This window comes from Triplophysa rosa, linkage group LG13, assembly GCF_024868665.1.
Source record: "Triplophysa rosa linkage group LG13, Trosa_1v2, whole genome shotgun sequence".
In the NCBI taxonomy this organism is placed as follows: domain Eukaryota; kingdom Metazoa; phylum Chordata; class Actinopteri; order Cypriniformes; family Nemacheilidae; genus Triplophysa; species Triplophysa rosa.
This window is the reverse complement of record NC_079902.1, coordinates 24,232,861-24,248,299: the sequence shown is the minus strand read 5'-3', so window position 1 is coordinate 24,248,299 and position 15,439 is coordinate 24,232,861. Positions and strand designations below refer to the sequence as shown.

At 39.4% G+C, this 15,439-nt stretch overlaps 1 protein-coding gene across 2 annotated transcripts in view; it reads right to left on the bottom strand.

Moving 5' to 3' along the window:
• Nucleotides 1-644: 644 nt before the first annotated feature.
• Nucleotides 645-15,439, bottom strand: part of LOC130563426 (cytokine-dependent hematopoietic cell linker) — a 17,697-nt gene continuing 2,902 nt past the window's right edge. The window contains exons 1-17 of one of the 2 annotated variants that reach the window (XM_057348917.1): nt 11,208-11,364; nt 7,890-7,930; nt 7,747-7,786; nt 7,509-7,552; nt 7,374-7,419; nt 7,109-7,174; nt 4,868-4,902; nt 4,750-4,769; nt 4,520-4,672; nt 4,285-4,309; nt 3,988-4,009; nt 3,828-3,900; nt 3,720-3,745; nt 3,397-3,491; nt 1,191-1,268; nt 909-1,064; nt 645-813 (exon numbers count right to left, since the gene is read on the bottom strand). In XM_057348917.1, the coding sequence (XP_057204900.1) occupies nt 658-813; nt 909-1,064; nt 1,191-1,268; nt 3,397-3,491; nt 3,720-3,745; nt 3,828-3,900; nt 3,988-4,009; nt 4,285-4,309; nt 4,520-4,672; nt 4,750-4,769; nt 4,868-4,902; nt 7,109-7,174; nt 7,374-7,419; nt 7,509-7,552; nt 7,747-7,786; nt 7,890-7,930; nt 11,208-11,349 (1,218 nt within the window). In that variant the 5' untranslated portion in view covers nt 11,350-11,364 and the 3' untranslated portion in view covers nt 645-657. Of the gene's footprint in view, nt 814-908; nt 1,065-1,190; nt 1,269-3,396; nt 3,492-3,719; nt 3,746-3,827; nt 3,901-3,987; nt 4,010-4,284; nt 4,310-4,519; nt 4,673-4,749; nt 4,770-4,867; nt 4,903-7,108; nt 7,175-7,373; nt 7,420-7,508; nt 7,553-7,746; nt 7,787-7,889; nt 7,931-11,207; nt 11,365-15,439 lie in introns of those variants that run through there. The other variant, XM_057348918.1, reaches the window with a different exon arrangement.

Genomic DNA, 15,439 nt, shown 5'->3' with positions numbered 1-15,439 from the left:
ATGAGCTAATAAAATATTTCAAATTCACATGTCATGTCCAGTTTTTTCTCATGTGGCAAGTAGGCGTGTAATAAGCGGGATAATGTACAAGCAGCCGGCTGTTATGGAGAAATAAACCCCTTCAGTGAGACACAAGAACACGTCATGATCACACTGTCTGGATTATTTCTGCCATAACAACCGGCTGCCTGGACATTATCCCTTACTTAACATTACATAAAGAAATAAAACAACCTCACCCAATCTTGACTTTGTAAGTATTCGACAGCCTGTGGACTTGAACTTAAGTTTTAACTTTGCAAACTGATTACAATTAAGTTTCTAATGTTTAGGGTGTATATACTTCTTGTTTTTGATCGAAATGGGTGCATGTAAACGTACCTAGTAATAAGAAAGTAAACAACGCTTCAGATGCCTTTTTTTCTGTATTATAAATAGAATAGGCTTAGAAACGGAAAGAAATTGTGATATAAATGATCATTAGTAAATCGGATGATGCGTTTCTGAATCGAGTTCAGCCACACACAAACATTTTATTAAATGATTTATTAAGCTCCAGTCTTATGTTACACCAAATGTCTGTAAAACATTATATTAAAGTCTTTAATAAAACTTGATGACGTTTTAAAGAGTTCTTTATAAATCTGTCGGTGATGTTTAACGCAACAGTTCTGTCATGTCCTGCTTTGTGACCGGGTACATGAGGACACAGTGTCTTCTCGGGTTGGTCGCTGCCAACATTTTCCGTCCATCAATGAGGATGATGGGAAAGATGGAGTGGAACTTGATGATGTCAGTGACGGAATCAAACCTCTGAAAGACAGAAGACAGGACAGCTGTAGCTCTGCTCGACCCTGCTCTCTCTCTCTCTCTCTTTCTTTCATGTGACTCGTGTGATCAGAACTTACTTCACTGTTTCTGAGTCCTGTTCCCAGAGTGTATTTACAGGTCTCCTCGCAGAAACGAATTTGAATGTTGAAAACCCTTTTGTCATAAAACACAGCGAGGACGAAGGGTTCGTGGGTAGTGTTCCTCGAGCAGTCGCGCACCAGGAAGGCGCCCTCCTGTTCACAAAAGCGTTTAGTATAAACGGCGAGATGTTCGTTTGGATGGGAAACATTCACAACGTTCTGGTTTTACTGCTATATGAACTTCATTTCTCATGTCAAAGAACAATATTGAAAGTGTACCCTGTTGACCAGATGAAGAGCATGTTCAGAGTCCACGCGACTGAACGGGCCAACATACCAGTTCTGCTCCTCTAAACCCTGCACGACACAAAAACAAAACAGATGTCATCCTTCATCACAGATTCTTCAGTTTCATGTTCTTCAAGTCTTCTTCAATAACTTAAAATAAAGGTGTCTTTCTTAGGCTACATTCACAGAAGCTTGGGATAAAGATTCCACAGACTAAAAACGGTAAGAAAGAAATGCTTCTTATAGAAATCTTTGTAGGGTTGTAAAAACAAACAGGAATGTATAGCTTTGTCACAACCCCCACTTTCTTCTCAAAAGGCACCATTTGCCCTTCTCAAGTTCACAGGGGTGCTGTTGGTCCAGAGGTTTGTTTATTGTGGGGGACGTAAAGGTGTTCTCCTGATTGGGTCATGTTAGTCACATGGTCAAGGAAAGGATCAAAAGGAAATGTAAGAGATGCTCAGTCTCTTCTTCTCTGGGCTGTTTTCTTTCAGGTCTGCCCTGTGACTTCATCCTCTTCTTCTTGATCTGAGCTCTGGGGTTTAGGCCACTAGAATGCTTCCTCTATCTTCTACTGTCCCTCTTTTCTCTCCTATCTCTCAGGCAATATCTCATATATTTGGACACAGTTCATTGCATTCATTTTATGCATTTTACATGTAACATCAATTAAAGTCTGTTTATAAATCTGCAAACTGGTCTTGTTTTAGTGTTAATATTTAAACACTTCATATTGCAATACAATATGGTCTTATTATAGCAATGCTCTCCCACATATGAACAAGTCTGTGAAAATACCATCCCATGTCAACCATACCATGACAAAATGTAGTTTTTACCAAAGGTTTTTACTACACTAATAACACAGATGTCAACATTTGATAGTTTAAATAGCCATGCGAGGTCTCCAAGTTTTTGAAGCGTTTGTTTTATTTTTACTGCATGATTTTCTGTAGTCAGGTAAGTGGCATTTTCAATATTGTCACATCCATAACGCTACATATTCCTCATGAATGGACACATGAAAATGAAGTAACTATTTTATGTTCTATTAAGAGGCATCCCCTCTTCATTTGTTGGGTATTTTTGCTTCTGGTTTGTGCATTTAAATTCACAGAAATCCTACAAAGTTTGTCGTCTCCCAAAAACGTGTACTTTTTTTGTCACATCCATAACGCAAGTTTATTTCCCTTTTTTAAAATAGAAAACCCATGTATAGACGGATATTTTTCTGATGTTTAAACTCTATCAACAAGGGTTTAGTCAAATATAAACTGATGGTTCAGTAGACTATATTGGTAACAAATACATTCTCTGAGCGTTTTTATGACACATCCTTAACGCTGGAATTGCCCATACTGTATATAAGTTAGCTATTATCACTGCACTTATTTCATTGTTGCTATAAATAGCAGAAGGGTGGAAATTGAAAAGCAATACGCAGTTTTATAACATCTTGCTGTTTTATAAAGTTTTATAAAATCTTGTACGATTCTTTAGTAATTTTGGCATCTCTATACTAGACGGTTTCAAAGTGACAACAGAAACAAACGTTACTGCGCACGCGCGCGTTCGTGTGCTGCCCTTAACTTCCGGTGTTGTGCTGAATTTTGACTCCCCGCCAGTTTACGACTGCCCTCATTGATTTTGATGGGGGATTAGCTAATCCTAACCCCTCCCCCACATCTAATCCTAACACCTCATGTTAGTGGGGAATGGGGGAGTCATAATTTGGCAGGAGTCATTTTTCGGCACAACACCGGTACACATTCACAAACAATGGAGCGCCTGTAGATTATTTCTGATAACAATCAAAAGAAACCGAGAAGAAGCGTTACTTGACTAAACTTGTCTCTCCAATATTCTGAATTTAGACTGCGATACCAAACTCAACCGCTAGATGTCAGTGTACCACACGCTTTCTTTAAATGCGACCGAACTACAGGACACTTTCAACAAATTGTTTATTTAATCAAATGAACATTCAACAAAATTCAACAAATCGTTTACTTAATACAATTAGTATACAATAAAATAATAATATACATTAATATTAACATCAATTAAATAAAATATAAGTTATATTATGATACACTAGCCAAACACAAACAGTTAGTTAACTGCAGCCCTGGCGTGTATGTCTGATGAATGTACCTTCAGACCTTTGACAAAAATGAGTGTGTGTATGTGTGTATACCTGTACAGGTTTGCTGTGGCTGCTGAAGCCGCTGTGGTTTGAATCTTCTTTAGTTGGTGGCCATTCATGGTTCTGCTGTCTTCTGAAATGTGAATCTGTAATAAAAACAGTTTGAGTTTGAGAATCATGGCTGATGATGTAGATTGAGGTGTGTGTGTGTGTGTGTGTGTGTGCGTGCGTACGTGTTTGTTACAGTCAGATCTAACTCTTAATCTCACATTATGAAAGTTTTAATAAGGGATCATCAGCAATATAAAGTGAAATCTTTATTTCTGAATGTATGTGTAAATCTGGACTGTGATGTTGTATGTGTGGATTTGTACCAAAGTCGTGTTCTGTCACACAATCACTGCAGGTTAAAACACAGACAACAGAAGAGAGTTAATTCATGATATGATGCAGTTATACATGATACAGAGAAGCATCTGAACCTGCTGAGATCCTGAGAGTCCAGAACCAGATCCAGATCCAGATCCAGAGAAAACCTCTGACATGCCATATGAGCTTAATTACAAACACAAGCCATCAGACCGTCAATGACAACATGAGCCATATAAAAACATCAAATAATAGAATCACATCCTCACTTACCTTCAGATGATCGACTTTTAACCTGGGAGTCAAATAAGAGTAATTTACACTAATTATTTATCATAATTATCATCATTTACTTTAAAGGAATCAATAATGTTTTTGTTGAAAAAATGAAATTAATGTTTACATAATTATGTGACGCAAATGTTTATCTATAATAATCATAATCATAATAATAAGAAGAAATGATTAAACAATATTTTTGCTTTTATGGTTGAGGTACAGTATGTAAATACTGTGACACAGAGATGTGAAAAAAATGTCTCAAGTCATTTAAATACATTTGAGACTTACATTCTTTATTTCACTCAGACCTGATCTGAAAAATAAACAGAACATTTCATTAGATCAGATCATGTGTGTGTGTGTGGGACACAAAGTGTCAATATCCAAAATCCTTGTCCTTGTGTGGACATTTTTTGTCCCCATGAGGAAACAAGCTTATAAATCATACAGAATGAACTTTTTGAAAATCTAAATGAGCAGACAGTTGTGTGTGATTGTTAGGGGTAGCGCGTGCGTTGCTCACTCTGTCCATGTGTGTGTGTTGTTTAGGTTGTGTGGTGAAGTTGGTACTGGTCTGGATGGTGGACGTTCATCAGTCTTGTTTTGATGCTTACTGATGGTCTCTGTTGGTAGAGGTGGTAAACTCATCTGATCTCTTGGTAAATGTCTAACCGGCCTGAAAACAGAGCACAACAAAACTCACACACAACACAACAGTCTTTAGTGTTAATACTGTAGAATGAAGTGTATTACCTCTGTGGAACTGTAAAATCCTGCAATGACAGAGATCATAAACAGAGCGTGTCAGTGACATGAGATACATATAAATATATTTATATGTATATCAATAATATAAAGGCTTAGATTTGACCTTGTCAGCTGATCCCAGAAACTGTAACCTTCCATCTGCAGAGACACATTCATGAACACTGGGGAACATTCAACTGAACAAGAGAGACAGAGAGAGAGAGAGACAGAGAGAGAGAGAGAGAGAGAGAGAGAGAGAGAGAGAGAGAGAGAGAGAGAGAGAGAGAGAGAGAGAGAGAGAGAGAGAGAGGGAGAGAGAGAGACAGAGGGAGAGAGAGAGAGAGAGAGAGAGAGAGAGAGAGAGAGAGAGAGAGCGAGAGAGAGAGAGAGAGAGAGAGAGAGAGAGAGAGAGAGAGAGAGAGAGAGAGAGAGAGAGAGAGAGAGAGAGAGAGAGAGAGAGAGAGAGAGAGAGAGAGAGAGAGAGAGAGAGAGAGAGAGAGAGAGAGAGAGAGAGAGAGAGAGAGAGAGAGAGAGAGAGAGAGAGAGAGAGAGAGAGAGAGAGAGAGAGAGAGAGAGAGAGAGAGAGAGAGAGAGAGAGAGAGAGAGAGAGAGAGAGAGAGAGAGAGAGAGAGAGAGAGAGAGAGAGAGACAGAGAGAGAGAGAGAGAGAGAGAGAGAGAGAGAGAGAGAGAGAGAGAGAGAGAGAGAGAGAGAGAGAGAGAGAGAGAGAGAGAGAGAGAGAGAGAGAGAGAGAGAGAGAGAGAGAGAGAGAGAGAGAGAGAAGAGAGAGAGAGAGAGAGAGAGAGAGAGAGAGAGAGAGAGAGAGAGAGAGAGAGAGAGAGAGAGAGAGAGAGAGAGAAAGAGCGAGAGAGAGAGAGAGAGAGAGAGAGAGAGAGAGAGAGAGAGAGAGAGAGAGAGAGAGAGAGAGAGAGAGAGAGAGAGAGAGAGAGAGAGAGAGAGAGAGAGAGAGAGAGAGAGAGAGAGAGAGAGAGAGAGAGAGAGAGAGAGAGAAGGGAGAGACAGAGAGAGAGAGAGAGAGAGAGAGAGAGAGAGAGAGAGAGAGAGAGAGAGAGAGAGAGAGAGAGAGAGAGAGAGAGAGAGAGAGAGAGAGAGAGAGAGAGAGAGAGAGAGAGAGAGAGAGAGAGAGAGAGAGAGAGAGAGAGAGAGAGAGAGAGAGAGAGAGAGAGAGAGAGAGAGAGAGAGAGAGAGAGACAGAGAGAGAGAGAGAGAGAGAGAGAGAGAGAGAGAGAGAGAGAGAGAGAGAGACAGAGAGAGAGAGAGAGAGAGAGAGAGAGAGAGAGAGAGAGAGAGAGAGAGAGAGAGAGAGAGAGAGAGAGAGCAGAGAGAGAGAGAGAGAGAGAGAGAGAGAGAGAGAGAGAGAGAGAGAGAGAGAGAGAGAGAGAGAGAGAGAGAGACGAGAGAGACGAGAGAGAGAGAGAGAGAGAGAGAGAGAGAGAGAGAGAGAGAGAGAGACAGAGAGAGAGAGAGAGAGAGAGAGAGAGAGAGAGAGAGAGAGAGAGAGAGAGAGAGAGAGAGAGAGAGAGAGAGAGAGAGAGAGAGAGAGAGAGAGAGAGAGAGAGAGAGAGAGAGAGAGAGAGAGAGAGGGAGAGAGAGAGAGAGAGAGAGAGAGAGAGAGAGAGAGAGAGAGAGAGAGAGAGAGAGACAGAGAGAGAGAGAGAGAGAGAGAGAGAGAGAGAGAGAGAGAGAGAGAGAGAGAGAGAGAGAGAGAGAGAGAGAGAGAGAGAGAGAGAGAGAGAGAGAGAGAGAGAGAGAAGAGAGAGAGAGAGAGAGAGAGAGAGAGAGAGAGAGAGAGAGAGAGAGAGAGAGAGAGAGAGAGAGAGAGAGAGAGAGAGAGAGAGAGAGAGAGAGAGAGAGAGAGACAGAGAGAGAGAGAGAGAGAGAGAGAGAGAGAGAGAGAGAGAGAGAGAGAGAGAGAGAGAGAGAGAGAGAGAGAGGAGAGAGCGAGAGAGAGAGAGAAAGAGAGAGAGAGAGAGAGAGAGAGAGAGAGAGAGAGAGAGAGAGAGAGAGAGAGAGAGAGAGAGAGAGAGAGAGAGAGAGAGAGAGAGAGAGAGAGAGAGAGAGAGAGAGAGAGAGAGAGAGAGAGAGAGAGAGAGAGAGAGAGAGAGAGAGAGAGAGAGAGAGAGAGAGAGAGAGAGAGAGAGAGAGAGAGAGAGAGAGAGAGAGAGAGAGAGAGAGAGAGAGAGAGAGAGAGAGAGAGAGAGAGAGAGAGAGAGAGAGAGAGAGAGAGAGAAGGAGAGGAGAAGAGAGAGAGAGAGAGAGAGAGAGAGAGAGAGAGAGAGAGAGAGAGAGAGAGAGAGAGAGAGAGAGAGAGAGAGAGAGAGAGAGAGAGAGAGAGAGCTGTATACCTGATGAGCTGGTGGGTAATCTTCTCCCAGGTTTGAGATCTCTGTTGACCACCGGCCCTTTACATCCTGTGACAGAGGAAATCATTATGACACTGATTACAGTTATTATGGGATGGATTCCCCAGACTGGAATTCATGATAACAGCAGCTAGCTCATGTGAAGTGTGTGCGTTTAACTTCATCTCTGATCAAACACACCTGTCTGTGGTCACAAGCCTCTACAGCTCCACAGCTCTGCTCTATGATTGTGTGTTATTGTGCTCACCTGGCTGGACAGTCCGTGGGACGCGGGGAGGAACGTACACACTATCCTGCAGATAACAAGTACACAACACAATCTGAGATAACAACAACACCTGAGATGCAAACACACACACTCAGGTCAGTCTGTAGTACTTACTCTTGTGATATGAGTTTTAGGTGATCGCCCATCAGTATATCTGTCTGTTACACACACATAAAGAGAGAGAAAGAGATCATGTTGTCATTTTAAGGTCGTGAACTTCTTGAGTAGCACCAACAGACAGTCGTCACTAGATGGAGACATTACAGATCATCACAAGGCACTTTTGTAATGGAAGTTAAATCATTTTGAAATTGTGGCTGCAAAAGTTGTTGTGGTCATTATGTGAACAAACCTTGAGCGAGTCTGTCACGATCCAATCTGTTAATGCCTTCCTGAAAACACCACACATCACAACACTGCTCAATAACTCATCACACACACACAAGCACACTCACACACCAGGAACTGATGTCGAAGCTTCAGTGTTTCACTCACCATTATTAAAGAAGACGCATCATTTCTGAGACAATCTCCTCCTGTCAACACACACAAACCCACGACAGATGCAGATCAGATGTGATTGTGTGTGATCTTCTGACACAGATCTAATTTTAGTGCCAAGCTCTCGCTGGTTTCCTGTCATCTTTCCTGTTCCAGTCAGTCAAACATGCGCACAGCTGATCCGAGAACAGCTCCACACGCACACACCAGCACTCTGAACCCAATGCAACTACACGCGTTCCATCTCGAGGTCATGTTAATGTTGGGATCGGTCCGTGCCAAACGCATCGCCGGGATGTCAGGAGGTTGCTATGGTGAATGGTAGGAAGTGTGCTACTGCGTGGTTGCTAAGTGACTCAAGTGAAAAGACCCCACCCACAAGCCTCGATGTTATTCTCGTGTCTGTGTGAGAGATTTTTCACCTTTTTATAACATCACACAGAATCTGCTCCGTACACAGCAGGGAAACTGACAAATGTAGAAGATTGTGCGAGTGAAAAGACAGATTTAAACAGCACAATTCGTTTATTGCTAGGGTTGGGAATCGAAAATCAATTCCAATTTGGAATCGGAATCGAAAGGCTATAGGAATCGAATACTTGAGATTAAAATTTGAATTCCTCTTATCAATTCCTGTCTGCATATTTTCAGAAAAGTACATGCGTTGCATGATCTGCTGATATCTCAATTAAAGCCCTCATGAAAATGATCGATATTTTTACTATAGTAAGCACAGTTTAGCTATAGAATTTGCATTAAAGCACAGGAATCACAAATGAACCATAGTTGCATTATAGTAACTGCAGTTTAACCATGATGTAGTTCAACTATGATAATACAAATTGTAATAAATCAGAAAAGGTGTGTTTCTATGTGTAAATATACACAAAACGGTGCTCATAAATATATAAATATATATTTTGCAAACAAGTCAATAAGCAGGCTAAATGACCATACAGGTTGATATCTAAATGTTTTACTTCAACTGGGAATCGAAACTGGGAATCGATAAGAATCGAAATCGATCAGCAGAATCAGAATTGTAATCGGAATCGATAAAATTGAAATGATTCCCAACCCTATTTATTGCTTACTGGCTTATATTTTCATATTTAATAACTAACTGTTGGAGTTATTATTAGTAGCTTGTTGGTTGTCCTTTGATGTGTGAATATCTCGCGCACGCCACATTCATGTGTCTGATGTTAAGTGTATATACAGTATTCACAGTAACACTCCAGGATTTACGGAAAGAATCATTCTCTCCTCATTCCCATTTATATCCACTAGTCAGATGTCAATATTAAGCTTAAAATGTCTTCAATTGTATTTCAACGAAGAAGACTGTAAATACATCACACCATTCAACACAATCAACAACATACTCAACGTCCTTCATATACTGTTCATATCAAGATGATATACTCGATCAGTATTTGTCTCGTCTGTGATCAAAATATTATTGAAGATCTCAACATCAACTCATTTCGCATCACATTTACTCAAATCCAGATGATTTCACCTCTTCAATCTACATTCATTTACACCTCCATGTTTACACAATCGCACTCTCGTCTGATTCTCTTATTTATTTTAAGAGAAACACCTGACACTTTAATGTGAAGTAGAGAACTCAGATTGGTTTATTCTTAAAGACCAAGAGAATGAAATCTGTTGAGTGGATTCCGTGAGCCTCATGACAGCACAGCGTGCTTACTGTATTCTCTCTCATTACATTATAGCACCAGAACTAAAAAGACAAGTCATATCAGCAGATTTACTGACGGTCGCAGGGCCACAACAATAACACAATCTATCTGTCTATCTAGCTCTTCTACAATTAATATCATGCACATATCCTTTTATTTATGAGCTGTGGTGTTTCAACAACTTACTGTGCACTTCTAAAACTTTAAAGGTCTAAATGAACAACAGTTGTGTGAATATATTCATGAGGTGAACACTGACTGCCATAAAACCTGATGTTTGGAAAAATGATTAATTCAATTATGAAAGTGCTTTTAATGAAAAATAATTCAATAAGACAGCCCCCTTTGTTGTTTATTTATGCATATTTATATTAGATTTAAGTATATATTTTAAAAACACAAATATCAGTATAGTTGTATAGTGTGCTATTTCACTAAATTGGTTTACTTTTTAGTTTATAAAAGTGCACCTTTAAGTTGACTTTGAGTACTCAACTACATTTTTTATTTGTATTGCCCCTAAACATACTGCAAGTGAACAGGTGCACTGATAGTGTACTAGCTCAATTTGAATTCACAACAGTTATTCTGCAAGTGTTCTTCTGTCAGTGTCTAATATTTACATACTTTTTCAAGTGTCATTTTAAATATACATTTCTGAGAAGCACATAAAAGTATACTTCCTTATATTTAATTTAAAAGAAGTGTACATAGAGCGCATTTGAATAAACATCTTCGTTTGTAAGAGAGATACTTAAGTTAGAAACTAATAGGTCCGGAATCCACAGCAGGTTCATGAGTTGACTTTATACATTCTATATTTTAAAAAGTATGCAAATTATGCAAACAGTAAGCAATACACACACACACACACGCACACACACACACACACGCACATGCACGCACGCACGCACACACACGCACACACACACACACACACGCTTTGGTTGACTATCCCCGTGGGGACAGTCCATAGGCGTAATGTTTTTATACTGTACAAACTGTATATTCTATCCCCTATCCCTAACCCTATCCCTAAACCTAAAGATCATAGAACACTTTTTGCATTTTTAGATTTGTAAAAAATATTGTTCTGTACAATTTATTAGCTTTTGTGCCCATGAGGACCTCAATTTTGGTCCCCACGGTGACACGAGTCCCCATGTGTTGGTGTGTATTCAGGTTTAGGTCCCCACCGGGATATACAAACATGAACACACACACACACACACACACACACACACGGCTTTGGTTGACTATCCCCGTGGGGACAGTCCATAGGCGTAATGGTTTTATACTGTACAAACTGTATATTCTATCCCCTATCCCTAACCCTAAACCTAAAGATCATAGAACACTTTTTGCATTTTTAGATTTGTAAAAAATATTGTTCTGTACAATTTATAAGCTTTTGTGCCCATGAGGACCTCAATTTTGGTCCCCACAGTGACACGAGTCCCCATGTGTTGGTGTGTATTCAGGTTTAGGTCCCCACCGGGATATACAAACATGAACGCACACACACACACACACACGCGCACACACACACACACACACACACGAACAGATTCAAGACAGAGCAGAAGAGTGAACAGCAGCTTACCTGCTCCTGTCGAGCGCAGCAGGGCGATGTTGGACGGTGTGTGTGTGTGTGAGAATAATTCAGTTATTCTGGTGAGTGTGGTGATGCTCCCCCCCACCCGGCCGGGACTTCTTAACTCACTTCCTGTGTGTGTGATTGACATCAAACCTTCTGTACATGGAACACACACATCTTTAACCCATTACAAATACTTCTTTACTATATGTTAATAAACATTAAGCTTCATTTATTCTTTTTCTTATGTCTAATATCCATGTGAATGACAGGTCCTGTTGGGGTCTCTTACGAAACATTTTTGTTTGTTTGTTTCTAGCACACACACACGCACACACACACACACACACACACACACGCACACACGCACGCACGCACGCACGCACGCACGCACACACACACACACACACACACACTTCAGGTCTATCATTCATCAGTGAGCAGAGAACAGTCGCTCACTTGAGTCTGTCAGGCTGTGTGTGTTTTGAGTAAAGTACTGTACAGGAAACAATCGTTTCCTATTGATCTATTTACACACGCACTCTCACACCCACGCACACACAGCTCTGATCATTTCTGCTTTAGATTATAAACATCTTTCAGATTATCAGAATGGTGTTGTTCAGCAGAAATCAAGCGAAGCGTCAGTTCTGGCAGGTCACGTGAGTCAAGCTTGCATCAGCCGATCACCTCAGGTGCAGCTAATCAACATTAACCAATAATAATAATAAACATTTATTTATATAGCACTTTTCATACACAAAATGTAACTCAAATTGCTTCACGGTTGCAAAAACAGTAAAATAGTACAAATGACATAATATAATACAAAAAAAGTAAATAAAAGAAAAATTAACAATTAAGACAAGGATTAAACACAGCTCCACCCACTTTTATCATAGGCGATGTTAAAGAGATATGTTTTGAGCCGCTTTTTAAAAATAGAAATACTTGGCGATTCTCTCACTTCATTTGGCAGACAATTCCACATTTTTGGAGCATGAGGTTCCACCATATTGCCTAAAATTGACTGTGCAATATTTTAAAAGACCACCACTAGAGGATCTTAGAGTAGGATTTGGAATATATTTTGACAGACAATTGGAAATGTATGTAGGTCGAGAAAAAATAAATGCATTAATTAATTTCTCTGCATCATTCATGGATTAAAAAGGACAAATTCTGGCAATGTTCCTCAGGTGACAAAAACAACTTTTCGTTACTTGATTAATGTGTGACTTAAAACTCAGATCACAATCCAGAAAAACACCTACATTTGTTACCTCTTTTTTTTATTGGAGTTCTAATGAAGCCAGTCCCACTTCTATTCTCTCCCTATCGTGCTTTGGACCCACAATAAGGATTTCAGTTTTATCGTCATTTAACTTAAAAAAATTGCATTCATGCACCCTCTAACGCTGGACAAACAGTCAGATAGTGTTGTCACACTCGACTGAAATGTACAATTGTATATCATCAGTATATGATAATTCATGCCATACTCCTGAATTATACCACCCAAAGGGAGCATATACAATGAAAATAAAACTGGCCCAAGAATTGATCCTTGAGGGACACAATACAATAATTCATGAGTATCAGACATATAATCACCTATATTAACTTAAAAAATCTGTAATATATGTTTTGAACCAATTTAAATCTTTACCAGAAAGACCTACTGCTTTTCCAGTCTATTTAGCAGAATACAATGATCAAGTGATCAACCATGAACTGTTCTTAAGAGGAAATACAGTATAAGAACTTTCTTAAGATCAATTATAAGTGCAATTCCCAAATATTTTATTATAAACATACGAATAAAAGGGCAAGCTTTGCCAATGATTATATACTATAAGAGTAATTTTTCCATTTGTTAAACTTTATTTATGTAAGAAGCACCTTGCGACTCACGTTCTTATGTAAGCGTGTAATGTGTTAAACGGCATTAATGAATATTATGAATATACTTCTTTAGCCTATATATTACGACATCATAATATTTGTGCGTATGTAAACATTTTGCAATGTTTGTAAAAGCACTGTGGATTATCTAATAATGAAGGCTAAATATTGGTAAAGTAAGGCATTTAGACGTGATCAACATTATATCAATATAAAATTCATTATTGGCAAGGAAACACCACCAAATACATGTAAAAAAACTCGTACCTTTGAGATTTAAGACAACCGCCAGAGACAATTTACAACAATGAAGTCGTTCTCATTGACATATTTTCAGTTTCTATGTGCAGTTCTGATTTATAACGCGACATCATCTAACAAATCACCATAAAAAAAACATAAAAAGTAACCATGTGCATATTTACAGACAAACTGTGTTCATGTTTGTATATTCAAACAGACGATAACAGCGACAGGTTGTTGGAAACGCTGTTTTGTACTCATTTCATTAAGGAGTCACCAGAGAGACCTCGCGTTTGCGGGACAGCACTGGAGACATTTTTCCACTGAACGAAAGCTAAGGTTTATCCAAGAAGTCGCTAGATTTGTTGCTATGCTCTTCTTCTGAACAAAAGCCGTTAAAGGGCTCATAAAAGTGACCAAATCAAGAGACAGACTTGCATCTTAGAAGCACTGCACCTGCAACAGGGATTGTGCTTAGGAGCGCGATATATTATAACATTCATTTGTCTCGATTACACGGCTCATTTGAATGCTTGATTCTGATTGGCCAGTCGGGACATTCCAAGGGTTGATATTTTCAAATAACAACCGCTCAAAACTAATAACACCCTGTAACCCGGATGCTGCAAATCATTTTGAGAGGGGCAGTTTAATATTACACAAAAGTTAATTATAAATATGTCTTTTAATGACATATATGACATTATATTTATAAATGATTAAACCAAATTGCCTGTTCATGACGTTTGAAGGCTCTCACTAAATCCTTGGGGCCAGTTTGCTGCGCTCTCGCTCTGGACGGGCGGAGAGTTTGCCCAGAACAGTTTCATCCGCCAACCTTAAATATTGCTATTGTTTAAATATTTGACGACAGTGATCCTGACAGAAATATTGTTTGTGGTCATTTCTGTAGTGACTGAATCTACAAACAAACATTTTAATAAACTAACATCAACACAATCACAGACAGACCAACACAACACAAAACCTTACCACTGTTCACTTTATTATAAAGCGTGTGTATCTTTGAGGTGGTTTTGTCATATTTGCCCACATTTTGTTCATACTGGAAGACTCACTGTGCATACGCATGTACGCACACACACACACACACACACACACGCACGCACGCACGCACGCACACGCACGTACACACACGCACACACACGTGCACGCACGCACGCACACACACACACGCACACACACACACACACACACACACACACACATTGGTTGACTATCCCCGTGGGGACAGTCCATAGGCGTAATGTTTTTATACTGTACAAACTGTATATTCTATCCCCTATCCCTAACCCTATCCCTAAACCTAAAGATCATAGAACACTTTTTGCATTTTTAGATTTGTAAAAAATATTGTTCTGTACAATTTATTAGCTTTTGTGCCCATGAGGACCTCAATTTTGGTCCCCACAGTGACACGAGTCCCCATGTGTTGGTGTGTATTCAGGTTTAGGTCCCCACCGGGATATACAAACATGAACGTTTAAATTAATAAATTGATACCAATAAACAAATAAATTAATCATTAAATGAATGAAACAACAGAAATAATAAAAAAATCGTATGTTCTCACTCGCCATGAGTGCTCTAGTTACGCAAGTAAGACGTCATGGTGTATAGGACACCTGTAGGGCGTCAGACTCTCGTGCAAAGTTAGACTGATCGCCGGTTCGAATCCTGCTCTGAACAGATTTCACTTGGAATGGCTGCATGTCAAATTTACTTGTTTATTACCTTTATCGCTTCATTTCTGCATGTATGTCTGTATTTATTCATTTCTTTATTCATGCACTTTATTTATGTGTAAGGATGGATGAGATATATTTTGATACATCTAATTCACTGTAAAGAAAAACGGTACAGTTTTAATAAAAATGCACAGGGAAATGACAAAATTCCACTCGGTGCTCTCCTGAAATCAAAGTACATTCCAATGAATTAATGCAGCCTCTTCATGAATCCTCTATAAAAGCACATATGACATACAGTATAAGTCACTGAGATGGTCTCTGTGTAATCAAAATGTGTGCCATGAATGACTGTATTAATGAATGAATGGATGAGTTACA